This window comes from Palaemon carinicauda, chromosome 13, assembly GCF_036898095.1.
Source record: "Palaemon carinicauda isolate YSFRI2023 chromosome 13, ASM3689809v2, whole genome shotgun sequence".
Taxonomy (NCBI): Eukaryota; Metazoa; Arthropoda; class Malacostraca; order Decapoda; family Palaemonidae; genus Palaemon; species Palaemon carinicauda.
The window spans coordinates 33,417,257-33,433,267 of record NC_090737.1 but is presented as its reverse complement, the minus strand read 5'-3'; the positions used below and the strand labels follow the sequence as shown (position 1 = coordinate 33,433,267).

The 16,011-nt window shown below is 43.1% G+C and overlaps 1 protein-coding gene across 2 annotated transcripts in view; it reads right to left on the bottom strand.

Annotated features, from left to right (window-relative positions):
* tefu (Serine/threonine-protein kinase tefu) overlaps nucleotides 1-15,248 on the bottom strand; it is a 912,746-nt gene extending 897,498 nt beyond the window's left edge. For both annotated transcript variants that reach the window (XM_068385552.1, XM_068385553.1), the window contains exons 1-4: nucleotides 15,062-15,248; nucleotides 8,402-8,473; nucleotides 4,115-4,240; nucleotides 3,123-3,252 (exon numbers count right to left, since the gene is read on the bottom strand). In XM_068385552.1, coding sequence (XP_068241653.1) covers nucleotides 3,123-3,252; nucleotides 4,115-4,240; nucleotides 8,402-8,461 — 316 coding nt within the window. In that variant the 5' untranslated portion in view covers nucleotides 8,462-8,473; nucleotides 15,062-15,248. The remainder of the gene's footprint in view (nucleotides 1-3,122; nucleotides 3,253-4,114; nucleotides 4,241-8,401; nucleotides 8,474-15,061) is intronic.
* Between the last annotated feature and the right edge of the window lie 763 nt (nucleotides 15,249-16,011).

Below are 16,011 nucleotides of genomic sequence, written 5' to 3'. Positions count from 1 at the left end.
TTTTAATAACAAATGCCTTCAAGTAGTAATGTATGCCTTCTAAATTAAATAAAAAAAATATGACCACTGATTTTTCATTCAAAATTTCTATGCATGTATTTTTCAACATGTGAAAGAGAATCCAAGGTGGACCATTCTCTTTTTAAGCCAAATTGTAAAGCTGATAAAATCTTACAATGCAAACACCAATTCAACCTATAATATACAATTTTCTTTTGTAATTTGTAAACACACCTAGTCAGAGAAAGTGGACTCTAATTATTTGGATTACTGGGATCATACCTAGGCTGAGCTATTGGTGATACTATTGCATGTTACCAAACTTTTGGAAATAGATGTTGTGTTCAAAGATGATTATAAAATTCTAATAAATAGGCCATAGCCAAAAGGCTAGATTTCTTATCACCAAATTAATACCATTTCCACCAGGGGGTGTTGAACTATAATTTGATAATGTATATTCCAGCTCCTCTTCAGTAAACCTTTTATTGTAGTAGTTATCTTCCACAGCGTCAGAGCTCAATGCAATTGCTTCTCCTCTCTTGATGGATCAAAAGTGGGCATCCAAATTATTAATACGGCAGAGTAATAGTGTACAGAAGTATGAAAGATATAGAGAGAAATATGTGGAAGCAAAGTGCAAGGTAAAGAGGGCAGCTGACCTGGAGGTGGGGTCAGAGATTGGGTCATTCATATGAAGAGAATAAGATGAAGTTTTGGAAAGAAGTGAAGAGATTAAGTAAGGTTGGTTCAAGAATTGTAGAGACAGTGAAAGATGGAAATGGAAGGTTCTTAAAAGGAGAGGAGGCAAGGAAAAGGTGGGCGGAATATTTTGAGTTTACTGAATGTTGAGGATAATAGGGAGGCAGATATAATTGCTGTTGAAGGTGTTGAAGTGCCGGTGATGGGAGATGAAAATGAGAGAGAAATTACAATAGAGGAAGTGAGGAGAGCACTAGATGAAACGAGAGTAGGAAAAGCATCTGGTATGGATGGTGTGAGAGCCGAGATGTTGAAGGAAGAGGGTGGGACTGTACTTGAATGGTTGGTGAGATTGTTTAATATGTGTTTTGTGTTGTCAATAGTACCAGTAGATTGGGTTTGTGCGTATATTGTACCACCATATAAGGGTAAGGGAGATGTGCATGAGTGTTGTAATTCAAGGGGTATTAGTTTGTTGAGTGTGGTGGGAAAGGTGTATGGTAGAGTAATGATTAATAGGATTAAGGATAAAACAGAGAATGCAATCTTAGAAGTACAGGGTGGTTTTAGAAGAGTTAGGGTTTGTATGAATCAGATTTTTACAGTTGGGGATATATGCGAGAAATATTTAGCAAAAGGTAAGGAGGAGTATGTTGCGTTTATGGATCTGGAGAAAGCGTATGATAGAGTTGATAGGGAAGCAATGTGGAATGTGATGAGGTTATATGGAGTTGATGGAAGGTTGTTGCAAGCAGTGAAAAGTTTCTACAAAGGTAATAAAGCGTGTGTTAGGATAGGAAATGAAGTGAGCGATTGGTTTACGGTGAGAGTGGGGCTGAGACAGGGATGTGTGATGTCGCCATGGTTGTTTAACTTGTATGTTGATGGACTGGTGAGAGAGGTGAATACTCGAGTGCTTGGACGAGGATTGAAACTGGTAGACGAGAATGACCACGAATGGGAGGCAAATCAGTTGTTGTTTGCGTATGATGCTGTGCTGGTTGCAAACGCGGAAGAGAAGCTTGGCCGATTAGTGACAGAATTTGGAAGGGTGTGTGAGAAGGAAGTTGAGAGTTAATGTGGGTAAGAGTAAGGTTATGAGATGTACGAGAAGGGAGGGTGGTGCGAGGTTGAATATCATGTTGAATGGAGAGTTACTTGAGGAGGTGGATCAGTTTAAGTACTTGGGGTCTGCTGTTGCAGTAAATGATGGAGTGGAAGCAGATGTACGTCAGAGTGAATGAGGGATGCAAAGTGTTTGGGGCAGTTAAGGGAGTAGTAAAAAATAGAGGGTTGAGCATGAATGTAAAGACAGTTCTGTATGAAAAAGTGATTGTACCAACTGTGATGTATGGATTGGAGTTGTGGGGAATGAAAGTGACGGAGAGACAAATTGAATGTGTTTGAGATGAAATGTCTAAGAAGTATGGCCGGTGTATCTCGAGTAGATAGGGTTAGGAATGAAGTAGTGAGGGTGAGAATGGGTGTAAGAAATGCGTTAGCAGCTGGAGTGGATATGAATGAGTTGAGTGATTTGTCCATGTTGAGAGAATGGAAAATGGCTGTCTGCTAAATAAGGTGATGAATGCAAGAGTTGATGGGAGAAGTACCCAAGGTTTGGGTGGATGGACGGAGTGAAGGAACCTCTGGGTGATAGGAGGATAGATGTGAGAGGCAGGAGAGCATGCTAGAAATAGGAATGAATGGCGAGCGATTGTGACGCAGTTCCGGTAGGCTCTGCTGCTTCCTCCGGTGCCTTGGAAGCCCGCGGAGGTAGCAGCAGTAGGTGATTCAGTGTTATGAAACTTCATCTGTGGTGGATAACGGGGGAGGGTGGGCTGTGGCATCCCTAGCAGTACCAGCCGAACTCGGTTGAGTCCCTTGTCAGGATTGGAGGAACATAGAGAGGAGAGGTGCCCTATTCTGTTTCATTTGTTTGACGTCAGGTGCCCCCCTCCAAATAATGGGGCAAGTGCCTTGGTATATGTATGTATGTTTTCAATATTGAACTTAATAATGTTTGAGATAGTCCACGTATCTAGAACTATTGAGCCATTATACATTAATGCAGTGCTTGCAGGTTTCCAATAGGAGCAAATATTAACAACGGGATCCTGCTCAAGATAAAAAAAAAAATAAAGCAAAACATTATTTACACATAGAGGGCAAAGGGATACAAAGAAGAGTGAAGAGAGGACATAGGAATAATGCTTTGAGTAGTGCAACACACCGAGGTTGCAAAGGTACCACAGACCAGGTCAGGCCAAAGAGGATGGAGGATTTTTCTTTGAATTTCTAAAAATCTTTTGACTTTCTAATTACAGTACATGGAGTCTATCTCAAAACAATAAAAAATAAAGACATCTTATGATAAGTTGCAATGAACAAACAACCAAATGAAGTTATAAAAGGTAACTCACTCAAAGAAGCCTGTCTTAGAACAAGTTTTAATAATGTGACAGCCAGTCTCTTTTGATTTTCTGTTTTTGTGACAACTGCCTGCGATGCATTTTGCTTCTTTCGCTCGTCGTCTTCCAACTTTCTTGCTTCCTAAGGAAGAAAAAGTAAAAATCAATAAGAAGAATTCAAATAATTGCAGGGAAAATTTGCTGGGAGAAATAGAATAAAATCTCAGGATAGCATAGGAGGTGTGGAAAATAAATACATAAAAGGGACAAAGCTTTCTGAAGTATTTTTTCCCTAGATATAAGTACTCAATCTTTTGAGTAAACTTTTTTCTTACTTCTATAAAAATCTAGTTCCAGCCCCTAGTCCCGTCCATTTTAGTCGCCTCTTGCGACACGCAGGGATACGTTGGCGCTATTCTAATTGTTCTCATGCCCCCGCAGCTACAGGGGGCATACGTTTGGGTGGATGGATGGAGTGAAGAAAGCTCTGGGTGATAGGAGGATATATGTGTGAGAGGCAAGAGAGCGTGCTAGAAATAGGAATGAATGGCGAGTGATTGTGACGCCATTCTGGTTGGCCCTGCTGCTTCCTCCGGTGCCTTGGATGACCGCGGAGGTAGCAGCAATAGGGGATTCAGCGTTATGAAGCTTCATCTGGGGTGGATAACGGGGGAGGGTGGGCTGTGTCACCCTAGCAATACCAGACGAACTCGGTTGAGTCCCTTGTCAGGCTGGGAGGAACGTAGAGAGGAGAGGTCCCCTTCGTTTCATTTGTTTGATGTCGGCTAACCCCCAAGATTGAGGGAAGTGCTGCCTTGGTATATGTATGTAAGCACTCATGCTGTTTTCGTCCCTTCCTATGAAATCATTGGAGGAGTTTCGTGAATATTTTCTATTACATTCCAATTTTGCTCTTAATGCAATGATATATTACAACAATCTATTACCGTCCTAATGCTTCTTTTTCAACTCAAAAATGATAAAAAATAAAAAAATGGTCTCACCTTCTGGAAATAAGTTTTGGCATATATGAAGACTTGATCCCAGTTGAAGGAATCTGAAGGTTTGCAATCCAGAGCAGCCACAACTTGTTCATCTTTGAGAAGATGTTTCAATTGGTCACAAGCTTTCTGGAAAAAATAGACTAATATTAAAAATAAATTTCTAGATAAAAAGAAATTACTGAACAATATGAAAAAAAATAGACTAATATTAAAAATAAATTTCTAGATAAAAAGAAATTACTGAACAATATGAAAAGTATAATCTTATAATGTAAATAAACTTATCAAACAAAAAAAAGCTCTAAAGATATTCTTACAACAGATTTTAATTTGCATTTTCCTTTACTATACAAAGCTGAATCCTTTCAGTGAGTTGAATATGGCTCTTAAAACTTTAGCAATGTGGCTGTAGTTAGTGCTGGGTAACAGGGAAGCCTCGGCCACCCGCCAGTCCACTGAGCTCTCACTTTGACCTTCAGCTCAGAACTTGTGGAATCATTGAGGTGGGAAGTGAAACTTGAAGGACTGAGGTTCATGGTTAGGAAAAATAACAAATTTGAAAATAATTTGTATTTTTCCTAGTATACAACCCTAGAGCTATTTATAGGGGTATACTTTCGGCATGGCTGAAAGACGAGCCATGATAATTTTAGTGAGAGATACCTATCCCATCTGCCAGTTAGCGGGTGGGGGGTGGGATAGATTGGCTACCCCAATCACTCACACCTCTCGGTTGAGTAACCCCTTTGCTTTATGGCAGGACTTCTCGGGGACAGCGTGGCAGGCAAATTTGTATAAATAGCTCCAGGTTTTTATACTAGGAAAAATATAAATTATTTCCAAATTTGTTATTTGTTCCAGCATAAATACAAACCCTCCACAACTTATAGGGGTGACTTACTCTTTGGAGGGAGGAAGTCCTCACCAACAGGCCTTGGTCATGACCCGGGGTCCTCTTTATTTCGATCTGTGATCGATAGTAGAAGGAACCCTACCCACGCTAAAATCAAGTGCTGATATGAGGTAATGTACTGATAGCGGCCTGCAGAAGTTTGTGTGAGGGTGAAACTAACAGTGTGGCTTGTTTTTAACGTAGGAACTCTAATACAAAACCTATTGTTCTTAAGACTTACCCCATACCCTCCCTCAAAGGTATTGGGGATGTACAAAAAGTATTATTCTATACTTGGCACAAGGGAAATAAGTCTTATCTGCAACGAGGGGAGGTCAGCTATGCTTTCCCGCGGCACCTGGTCTGCCTTTCTTGGGAGGGAGAAGCCCGAAAACAAACTAAGTCCAGAACTATCCCCAAATAAAAAATTATCTGACTCGGTTCGGTTCGGGACTTCTCCTTGTTGATGACAAGACCCAGTTCCTAAGCCATCATAAAAGTCATGCGTTGGTCCTCCAGACATTTCTCCTTTGACCGGGATCTTATCAACCAGTCGTCCAAATACAGAGTTACTCTCATCCCCTCTTGGTGAAGCCATCCTGCCACATTCGCCATTACCCTGATGAAGACTTGAGGAGAAGTGCTGAGGCCGAAGCAAAGAGCCTTGAACTAGAAACACTTGCCCTGGATCATAAATCTTAGGAACTTCCTCAAAGTCAGATGGATGGGGATGTGAAAGTAAGTGTTCTGTAAATCCAGAGAAACCATCCAGTCCCCTGGGCGTACCGCTGCCAGCACCGACTGAGTCGTCTCCATGGTAAATTTTATCTTTTCCACAAAGACGTTCAGTGCACTGACATCTAGAACTGGTCTCCATCCACCTGAGCTCTTGGGTACCAGAAACAGGAGATTGCAGAAACCTGGGGAAGATGGTTCCAGAACTGGCTCTATCGCTCCCTTCTCCAGCATCTGGTTCACCAGATCCAGTAGAGCCTCTTGTTTCCTGACGTTCGAGTACTGCGCCACCAAGGCTAGAGGTGTATTTGAAAGTGGTGGCTTCTTCAAGAGGGGGTGCGCAGGTGGTACACCTAGCTATCCAATCGTCAATTGGCGCGAGTTTTGAAATTTCTGCCGTGACGTCAGGGACGTAAGCTACTGTATATACATAACTTCCGGGTAAGTTATACGTTCAAAATAATGTTGCTCACACGCAGGAGAATATTCGCGGGCGCGCAGGAGTGTTTGCGCGCATCTGTTACAGACGTAGGGCGCGCGTACGCAGGAGAAAGTCCCCTAGTGTGCGGGCGCTCAGTATATTCATGCGGCGCGCGCGGGAGAATGTTGGGGCGCATCCCTAGGAGAGGATTGACGAGGGTGTGCATGGCGCGTGCATATCCTTGTGGATGTGCGCGGGAGGAGGCTGGCGCGCAGGTGAAGGCAGCATGGCTGACTTGTCCGTAGTCCTGCTATCAAGAGAAAGATGGCGGGCAGGTTTAACCTGCCGCGTAAGATTGTGCGCAGCATGTCGCGCAGGAGGGTAAATGTAGGGCGCGTATACGCACGTGCAGAAGAATGTTGGCGCGCGTTAGAGCACTGTTATGCAGGAGATCGTTGGCGCGTGTTAGAGCACTGTTACGCAGGAGATCGTTGGCGCGCAGAACGTTGGCGCATAGGAGATCATTGGCACGTAAGCGCAGTGTGCGCAAGAGATCTTTGGCGCATGTGCGTATGAGGGCGCACATGGCACGTGGTGGAGCTATGCTCTTGTTGGAGCATATGCGCATGTTGGCGCGTATGCTCTTGATGCCCTGTGTTAGGGTAAGAAGGGAGATCAGCTTGTAGTGATGGGGCCTCACGAGCCTGTCAGGTTTCGTGGGAGCGTGGGTTGTTGGCGTGCAATAGCATGTTCAGTTGGAGCCATGTTAGGCCCATGCAGGAACGGCGACTGCAGGTCTATCGGGTAGAAGGTCAGTGTGTCCTTTAAAAGAACGACCTTCCACCAAAGGAGATCGCGAACGATCTGCAGAGAGGTCCAGGACCAATGCAGGTGCAGTGACGGATGATCGGTTTAGAGGCTCCTCTGCAGGGGACTGCATAGAAGACGTTGAACCAAAGAGGCGCCTCCTCACCGTAGGTGAAGGAAGGCCTCTATGGTGAAGAGGAAGGCGAGCCTTCAGACGGATATGCTCTCTGGGGGCCGTTAGATCAGCAAGCTGACCTTCAGCAGTCCTCTGAAGAGGAGTCTCTGTAAGTGAACTCCCCCGAGGGAGAGAAACACTAGCAGGCGAGAATGACGATACACTTAGTTTCCCCCTCGTAGGTTGATCAAGAACGGGAGAAACTAAGCCGTCAGCTACTGTAGTTTGGAACGGAAGAGGAGATGAGTGAAACTGCATTGGATACCTCTGACACCACAACGTCGACAAGAGACAGAGGATGAACCTCTGACGGTGACGACGATTGCTTGACACCAGCAACCAACCGGATGTAGTTAAGCAAAACCTCCTTGGAGGGCGAACCCGTAAGTCCCAAGGAGGACCAAAGCTGAAACAAATAGGTTAGTGACATGTCCTCTCCCAGGGGGAGAGGTGAAGCTGCTTCGCTAGGGGAAACAACGTTATCTCTCGAGACCCAAAGTTGGTTAACAATAAATCGGTCTACGCTACCACTCGACGTTCTCTCGAAAGAGACCGACCGAGTGGGAGCTTCGGAGGAGGTTTGGGCGATGAAAGAAAAGGCCTTGGGTTTTTTTCCCTTCGAAGCAACCTTCGAAAAAGAAATATCCCGTTTGGACTTCTTCCGTTGTCGCGAAAACCTCTCCCACTGGGAGGCAGACCACTCCCTACACTTGTTGACACTATCACACCGTTGGCCCCTAAATGAAGGACAAAGGGCTTGAAGATCAGTCTCAACCGCCGACATGAAAGTTCCACGGGGGCGGTTGGGAAAACCAGGGCAGGTGCGCATAATTGCAGAGGCCAACTTCACATACACAGAAACTAGAAAAAGAAAGAACAAAAGCAATTAAATGGCTGCCAATATGACGGTAAGGATGAGAGCGGACACGTCCGTCCACCATCCAAGCCGAGAGCAAAGTGAGATCAAGCAGAGGTGTGGGGGGGAGGTTAGTAAGCTAACTAACGGTGTGGGTAGTAAATCCTCGTTAAAAATCAATGGCTCGTCATTTCAGCTACGCCAAAAGTAATACCCCTATTAAATAGCGTGGTTTGTATTCTGGTTACGGAACAAATGTACTTTATACATTTTGAATAATTTCACTAGATATTCCTATAGATGCTCATCATTAAAAACATTGAATTTGGATGGATTTACCAAAATAAACCTTTCAAAATTTTAATAACACTTTAAACTACATTAAAACCAATATTCCTTACTCTTCGTTCAGTAATCTTGTCTGAATTCAATCTCAGACACCAACTTCTTACGTCTCCCATCTAAGCTGTAGCCTGTAAAAACAAAGAAATTACTAATATCAATGATATCCAGCCATCTTTGTAACACAAACTATTAAACAAATAAAGCCAAATTATTATTTTACATTAGAAAGAATCTATATCTTCTAAAAAATAACTCCTTAATGTGTTAAATATTGCTAACTCTGAAATTTCACTTAACTCTAACAATTCTCTACAAATTCCAACAATCTTGTTAGAAACTGAAATCATTTAAAGTAATTTGTATTTTTCCCAACTTTACAAACCTGACACCTTTAATAGGAGATTTCTTTCAACAAAGCTGGATGGGGCTGTTAAAACTTATAACAAGTTAAAGAGGTGGCATTTGTTAGCTAGAGTGTGGCGGTTAAGTCCCGCCAACCCACCAGGCCACTGAGATCCCACTTTGATCTTAAACATAGGACTTGCAGGTTGATTGAGGCAGTAAGTGTAACTTAGAAGACTCAGTTTTGTACTACAGTTAGGAAAAATACAAATTACTTTACATAATCTTGTCATATATTCCTACACAATAGAAACTTTTGTCCTTTAATATGAGACTTATCCTTAGTGGCGAGAGGTCCCTATAACCCAACGGGCTAGTTTACTTCCTCGGAAATGTCAAAGCACTTCAGTCCCATATAGGAGCAAAGATGACGACTCCTGTTAGCCTCCTAATGACCCGGCCATGAAGATGAGGCAGGTGTTAGGCCAGGTCACTACCAGGAACTGGTAGACGATCAAGGAAGAACTTATATCCGTGTAAAGAACGTGTTGTCCGAATGTATATCCATTTATGAGAAATCACAAATTTTAAGTAATTTGTATTTTTCCAAACAGTACTTAACACATACTACTTTCTTAGGAGTATCTGGGATCTCCTCCCAACCGACCAGAATTTTGTGTAGTTTACCCAATTCCCTTTCTTTTTGGGGGGTAATCTCTGGCGGAGTGATACGCGCCCAGAGATGACCCGGGGTCAGAGAGCATGCCTTCTCAGGTCTCGCTCCTCAGTAAGTTTTGGTGGAAAGAGGTTGTCCTCACTCTATTAAGTCCTGTAAGTCACTCGAGGAAGGATGGGAGGGACATAACCCGAAAGTAGTTCAAGGTAAGTACTGTTAGGAAAAATACAAATTACTGTACGTACTTAAAATTTGTGATTTGTTCCAACACGGAGTACTTACCTCAAACTACTTTCTTAGGAGACTTATACCTTAGGAGGTGGGAGTGTACTGCAGGGCTCAGAGACCGGGAAGATGGAAGCCAAAAAAAAAAAAAAAAAAAAAAAAAAAAAAAAAAGGGGGGGGGACCTAGATAGGGGGGCTAGGTTCCGCCGACCGATTGAAGGAGAACACTCGACATAGGAAAAACTACCCAAAAAACTTAGTGTCTAAGTAGCTTACCTCTGTAAAAGATGCCTTGGAGGCGTATTTCTTCATTGACAGTGAATTTATGGTAGTTAAAGGCCTTCCAAGTCCCTTTTAGGGAAGGTAAAAGGTAACGGGGGCGGGGGGGGGGGGGGGGGGGGGGGGAGTAAGGATAAGGAACCTGTGTCTCTGACTTATTGCCCATGGGTTCCCTGAGGCTATACCTTTAAATCTTCTGAAGCGCTGAAATGACGGGACCGAGGGAGAACCCGTCCAAGGACCTCCTCGAGCATTCCTTCAAGTAGTGAGCCGTGAAGGTCGACTGGTTTGTCCAAGTACCAGCCCTCAGGATTTGGCCGACTGCCATGTTCTTCTCAAAGGCCAGAGAGGTACTCAGTCCTCTGATGTCGTGGGGCCTGGGTTTACCTGGAATAGGGATTCCTACACTACTGTAGGCTCTCCTGATCACTTGCCGTAACCAAAAGAGATCATGTTCTTGGATACCGGCTTCTTCACCAAACCTGAAGAAACGAACAGATTCTTGACTTCGGGCCTCAGCCTGGCCATCCTCTCCAAGTACTTCCGTACTGCTCTGACAGGGCAGAGCCGCAAGTCCTTGAGGTTGCCTGAACGTGGGTTTGCCGGCACCGAGAATCCTTCAAACTTGGGGTCCCAGACTGCTAGGTTCTAAGTCTTGGCCACGAAGGATGGAACGAACTTGAAGTTAGCTTCACGCCAGCCCTTCGAGTGTGACACCTCGTATGAAAGTCCATGAAGTTCCCCTACCCGTTTTGCCGACGCTAGTGCCAACAGGTAAACTGTCTTGGGGGGGAGCTCTTTGTCTAGGATGTCCTTTAGGGGTTTGAAGGGAGGCTCTGACTGCATCTTCAGGATCCTAGCCATGTCCCACTGGGGCACTCTAACCTCTTGCGGAGGGCATGATTGCTCAAAGCTCTTGATGAGCATCGAGATGTGTCTGGAGGAACCTAGGTCGATGCCTTTCAGGAGAAAGACTTGACCTAGGGCTGCTCTAACTCCTTTAATGGCTAGGATGGACATGCTTGCCTCGTCCCTGAGATAGACTAAGAAGTCGGCTATCTCTGGGACCGAGGCTCTCAATGGCTTGATATTCTTAGCGGCGCACCACCTCGTGAAGGTAGCCCATTTTGCCTGGTACACAGCGGCCGAAGATCGTCTCAGGTAACCCGACATCCTCGTTGCCGTCTTCGCCGAATAGCCTTCTTCCTCAGGAGACGCTCGATAACCTCCACGCGTGAAGGCAGAGGGACCGAGGGTTCTCGTGGAACCTTTGAAAGTGTGGTTGCCGGAGCAGGTCTGACCTGTCCGGAAGGGGCCAAGGTGGAAGGCACGCCAGTTCCTTTAGGTCTGTGAACCACTCTCTCTCCTTCCACCAGGGAGCTACCAAAGTCATCCACAGGTTGCTCGCTCTCCTCACCCTGTTGAGAACCTGTCTGAGCATTCCAAAGGGAGGGAAGGCATACACGTCGAGGTTGTCCCAGGGATACTGGAAGGCGTCCTCAACGCTGCTCCCGGGTCTGGCACAGGAGAACAAAACACGGGGAGCTGTGCGTTTAGTCTCGTGGCGAAGAGGTCTATTACCGGCGAACCCCACTTCTGGATCAGAATCTTGGCCACTTCTGGGTGGAGGTACCAATCGGACCCCACCACCTGACCCACTCTGCTGAGGCCGTCGGCTAGGACGTTCCTTTTCCCTGGAATGAACCTGGCCGAGATCTTAATATGCTCCCTTTCAGCCCATTCCAGAAATTCCAACGTGAGGTAGCACAACTCCTTTGATTTTAGACCTCCTTGCTTCTTTATGTATGCTACTAAAGTGGCGTTGCTGCACATCAACGCCACGGTGTTCCCCAGGAGCTTCTGGGCGAATTCCAGACACGCCCTCTACACGGCCATCATTTCCAGTACATTGATGTGCAGGTTTTTCTCCTCGGGTCCCCACCTTTCCCTCGGGTAAGATTCCAGAGGAAGAGTTAGGTTTGTATGCGACTTGTCTGACTTCCCCCTCTCTCGTGGAAGAAGACACACTCGATTGCTTCCAGCTTAAGCATCGCGACACGCCTGCTGCGAGGATAAGTCCTGTTCGCGTGCATTCATGACGAGTCACTTTCTAGTCTAGTAGAAAAGGAAGGCGTAAAACGCTATCCTCGTCAGGAAACTGCGTCCTATTACACAGAAAACATTTTACAAGATCCGTGATGCCATAGCGATGATGAACTGATCGCTTCAAGACATTCAAATTTTGCTCTGCTTAATAAAATACGTCACATGGTTGTGACGTCATAATTCGTCAATCGAAGGCGAAGAAAACACCTTTACTTAGTCATTCTAAAGCGGAGAGCAAACGTCTTGGAATGCATCGACAGGATCGCTCGGTGGAACATATGTTTAGCGCACAAAGTCTGCAATATACCTTAGCCTTACGACATTCCTTCTCCCAGGGGTTGGGAAGTTAGGAAGAGGTGTTAGGCTAGAAGTAAGACGGACACGAACTAACACATCCTCCAGTGCATTGCGCTATGCCTACGAGTCACTGAGCAATTGCGTTTTTAAAATTATTACATGAAATCATAAAAGATCTGCTCGTTGTGGGAGAAATACTTTTACGCTCTATTCTCATAAAGGCCTTAATGCACTTCCTACTGTTGCAGCTGCAGGCGCTGCTGCACCAACCTCCACAGTTAGGTTCGTTATGCTGCATTGAGGACGCGTTATTGCACTGACCTAGAAGCACTGACTCTTTGCACTTGTTACTCTACTGATAACGATTTAATGTTAATTCATTATCTTATTTCCCCACTGAGCCCTCTTTCCTTATTGGAGCAGTTCGGGTTTAAGCCTCTTGCTTTCCCAACTAGGGTTGTAGCCTGGTTAGCTGCGACGCACCTTTTGAAAAACTCTGAAGTCGGAAAGAGGAGCAACATGTATAAACTTAAGTGGAAACTCTTCAGAAAAACCCTCATGAGTTTCTGAAAGTCCCTCCCTTCCTCTTACAAATCTCTATCCAAAGAAGAAAAGTCTTGATTCCAAGGAGTCAATTCCTTAAGCTTCTGGATACTGACCTCAATGCTTAGAATCTTTAATTCTAGCTCTCCCAACCAAGAATTAGCCAGTAGGCCTTGGTGCGAGAACATAATATCTTTCTAGTTAAGATTTATTTCTCAATATAGCGCCTAGCCCAACCATGTTCCAACGCTAGACGTTCATGGTCATGTAGACATCAACATCTGTTGTCATGTGAAGCGTAGCATCTGACTGACGCTGAAGCTCCGTCCCGCTACCGCTCCACCCCAATACCGCGTCTGACTGACGCTGACGCCTGTCATGCCATTTGGTAGCATGCTCTGCTGCCTGGCAATCGTCGGTGTGCCTGGATAGACTGACATTCGGCGCTATGAGCGGTCGGTTGACACTGAGAAGCAGGTACTAGGAGCGATGCATCCACGTTCCTCCGCCGTTAAACATTGCGGCTGGTAGACCGCCTGTGCAACGAGTCATCACCGGAATAGGCAGGACGCCTGTGCATGACACCCAACCGCACTGCTAACGGCAGGCTGATCAGACCGTATAAACGAAGATAGTTTCCGTTTCATGTCTAACAGCAAAGACCAGTTAGGATTAATCTTAGTCGACAAGCGTGCAGTATTTTCAAACACGAATCCGCTTTCATCGTCGATTCTGCGCTTGCACGAATCGTAATACAGTACACGAAGAATTATTCTAATTTTGTTTACGATTCTATAATAAAACACACATTATACAATTAATTGACCCAATAAAGAAAAAACAAATCAAGAAAATGTATTAATCCTTTTCCGAGGCTATGACTACAACTCTATCATAAAAACATTAACTATCTGAGTCTGCTTAGGTTTAGGAAAAGTAAGGTTAGTTCAGATTCCTCCCTGTAACTCTCCTCATTTATCATCCTATTACCATATCATAGTATTACATAATTAATGCCTAATATAGACATGGAAAATATATATCCATGACTATTCAACATTTAAAGCCTTTAGGGTAATGTGTAGGTAATTGGCTCAACAAATTATTGTCCGCCTAATTAATCGCTCACGCAGTCAAAAAGCGCAACACGTATCATTTGTCAGAACTACGTAAGGATATAATATTAAATTGAGAGTGAAGCAAGCCACAATGGATCAAAGACCAGTAGGCCTAAGTGAATAATTAATTTAGCATGTCGGACCAGCATACTAGTAAATCCAATACGCTTAATTTAGTGTGGGTAGAATATAAGCTATGTGGGGCAGTTACTAAAGACCTTGCCCATTTCATTCTTGACTGTCCAGACCTCAGCGACGAGAGAAGGAAATTAATAGAATTACAACAGCCGTACGAAGAGGAAAAGAAGATAATAGGAAACATGCTGTTTAAGAAAGAAGGAATAGAGAAAAGGAAAGAATATATTTATCAGATGTGGAAAAGAGAGAATGTCAACAGTGATATTTATATGGTAAATATGTATTGTATCACAGGGTGTGATTTTCGCACAAAAAATATATGATTTCCTATAGTAAATAACGTGATTTAACAGGTTTTTACCTTCATTTCATCCGGAATAACATCAACCAATTCGTCATCTTAAAGTTAGTCGGGTTGGTTGATCTGTTTGATTCCGGTTGAAATAAAGGCCAAATTCGGTTAAATAACGTTATTTACTTTAGGAAATCATATTTTTTCTGTGCGAAAATCACACCCTGTAATACAATACAAATTTACCAAAAAGGATTCCTATTTGCTAAGAAACCAACCGACCTTTAAAATCCTTCCTTGTCACAATTCACACATCTAATTTCAACTCAAAAACCAGTTTCAGACCTTAACCACCACACATTGTATGATACCGTACAAACGCAAAATAAGAATTGTTTACAGCATATGAGTAGTCATGGCAATATATGTCATGGCATTACTCAAAAGGCAATATTACCGTCGGCCTATGGATCAGGTCCATCAATTGTTCGTCCCTTGTCATAAAAGCAGAAGCTATGGCACTACCCAGGTCCTAGTAAAGACTTAAAAGGTACTGATTAATAAAAATTAGAAAAGAATAAAGTAAACCAAAGATTAGCACAGTTTGGAAAGAAATCATTTACCGTTAAAACTTAAAAAGCACCTGCACTCACAAAAAGCAAGCAATCATGGTTCAGTTGTCAGGTAGTCTCATACTTACTATTTTCAGTTACTTTCTTTAATCTCTAAAAGTAGGGCATTCAGGTACTTCAGGCCTTCATCCAGTTCCCGAAATCTTGTGAGTACACCATGAGTTAATAACTGTCACATATTAATTTTCTGAAGTTTACTTTCTTTAAAGTAAAAGTTGCATCGACACGGTACCTTTCAACTCGAGCGGGATTGTGGAAGGTGGTGGTCTTTATTAGTAGTAGTAAAAGCAAGTATGGTTTGAAACGGCTCCTCTCTAGTGCGTTTCAGTTATTATTATTATTATTATTATTATTATTATTATTATTATTATTATTATTATTTTCTTATTTTTGTATTTCGTATTTTCGTATTTTGTTATTATTATTATTATTATTATTATTATTATTATTATTATTATTATTATTATTATTATTATTATTATTATTATTATTATTATTATTATTATTATTATTATTATTGTCTTATTTTTGTATTTTCGTATTTTCGTATTTTGTTATTATTATTATTATTATTATTATTATTATTATTATTATTATTATTATTATTATTATTATTATTATTTGCTAAGCCACAACCTTAGTTGGAAAAAGCAGTACAGTATGCTATAAGCCCAAGGGCTCCAACAGGGAAAATAGCCCAGTGAGGAAAGAAAACGAGGAAGAATAAGATATTTTAAGAACAGAAACAACACCTAAACAAATATCTCCTGTATAAACTATAGAATCTTTAACAAAGCAAAAGAAAGAGAAATTAGATAGAATAGTTGTGCCCGAGTGTACCCTAATGCAAGGGAACTCTAACCCTAGACAGTGGAAGACCATGGAACAGAGGCTATGACACTACCCAGGCCTAGAGAACAATGGTTTGATTTTGGTGTGTCCTTCACTTAGAAGGGTTGCTTACCATAGCTAAAGAGTCCTTTCTACCCTTATCAAGAGGAAAGTAGCCACCGAACAA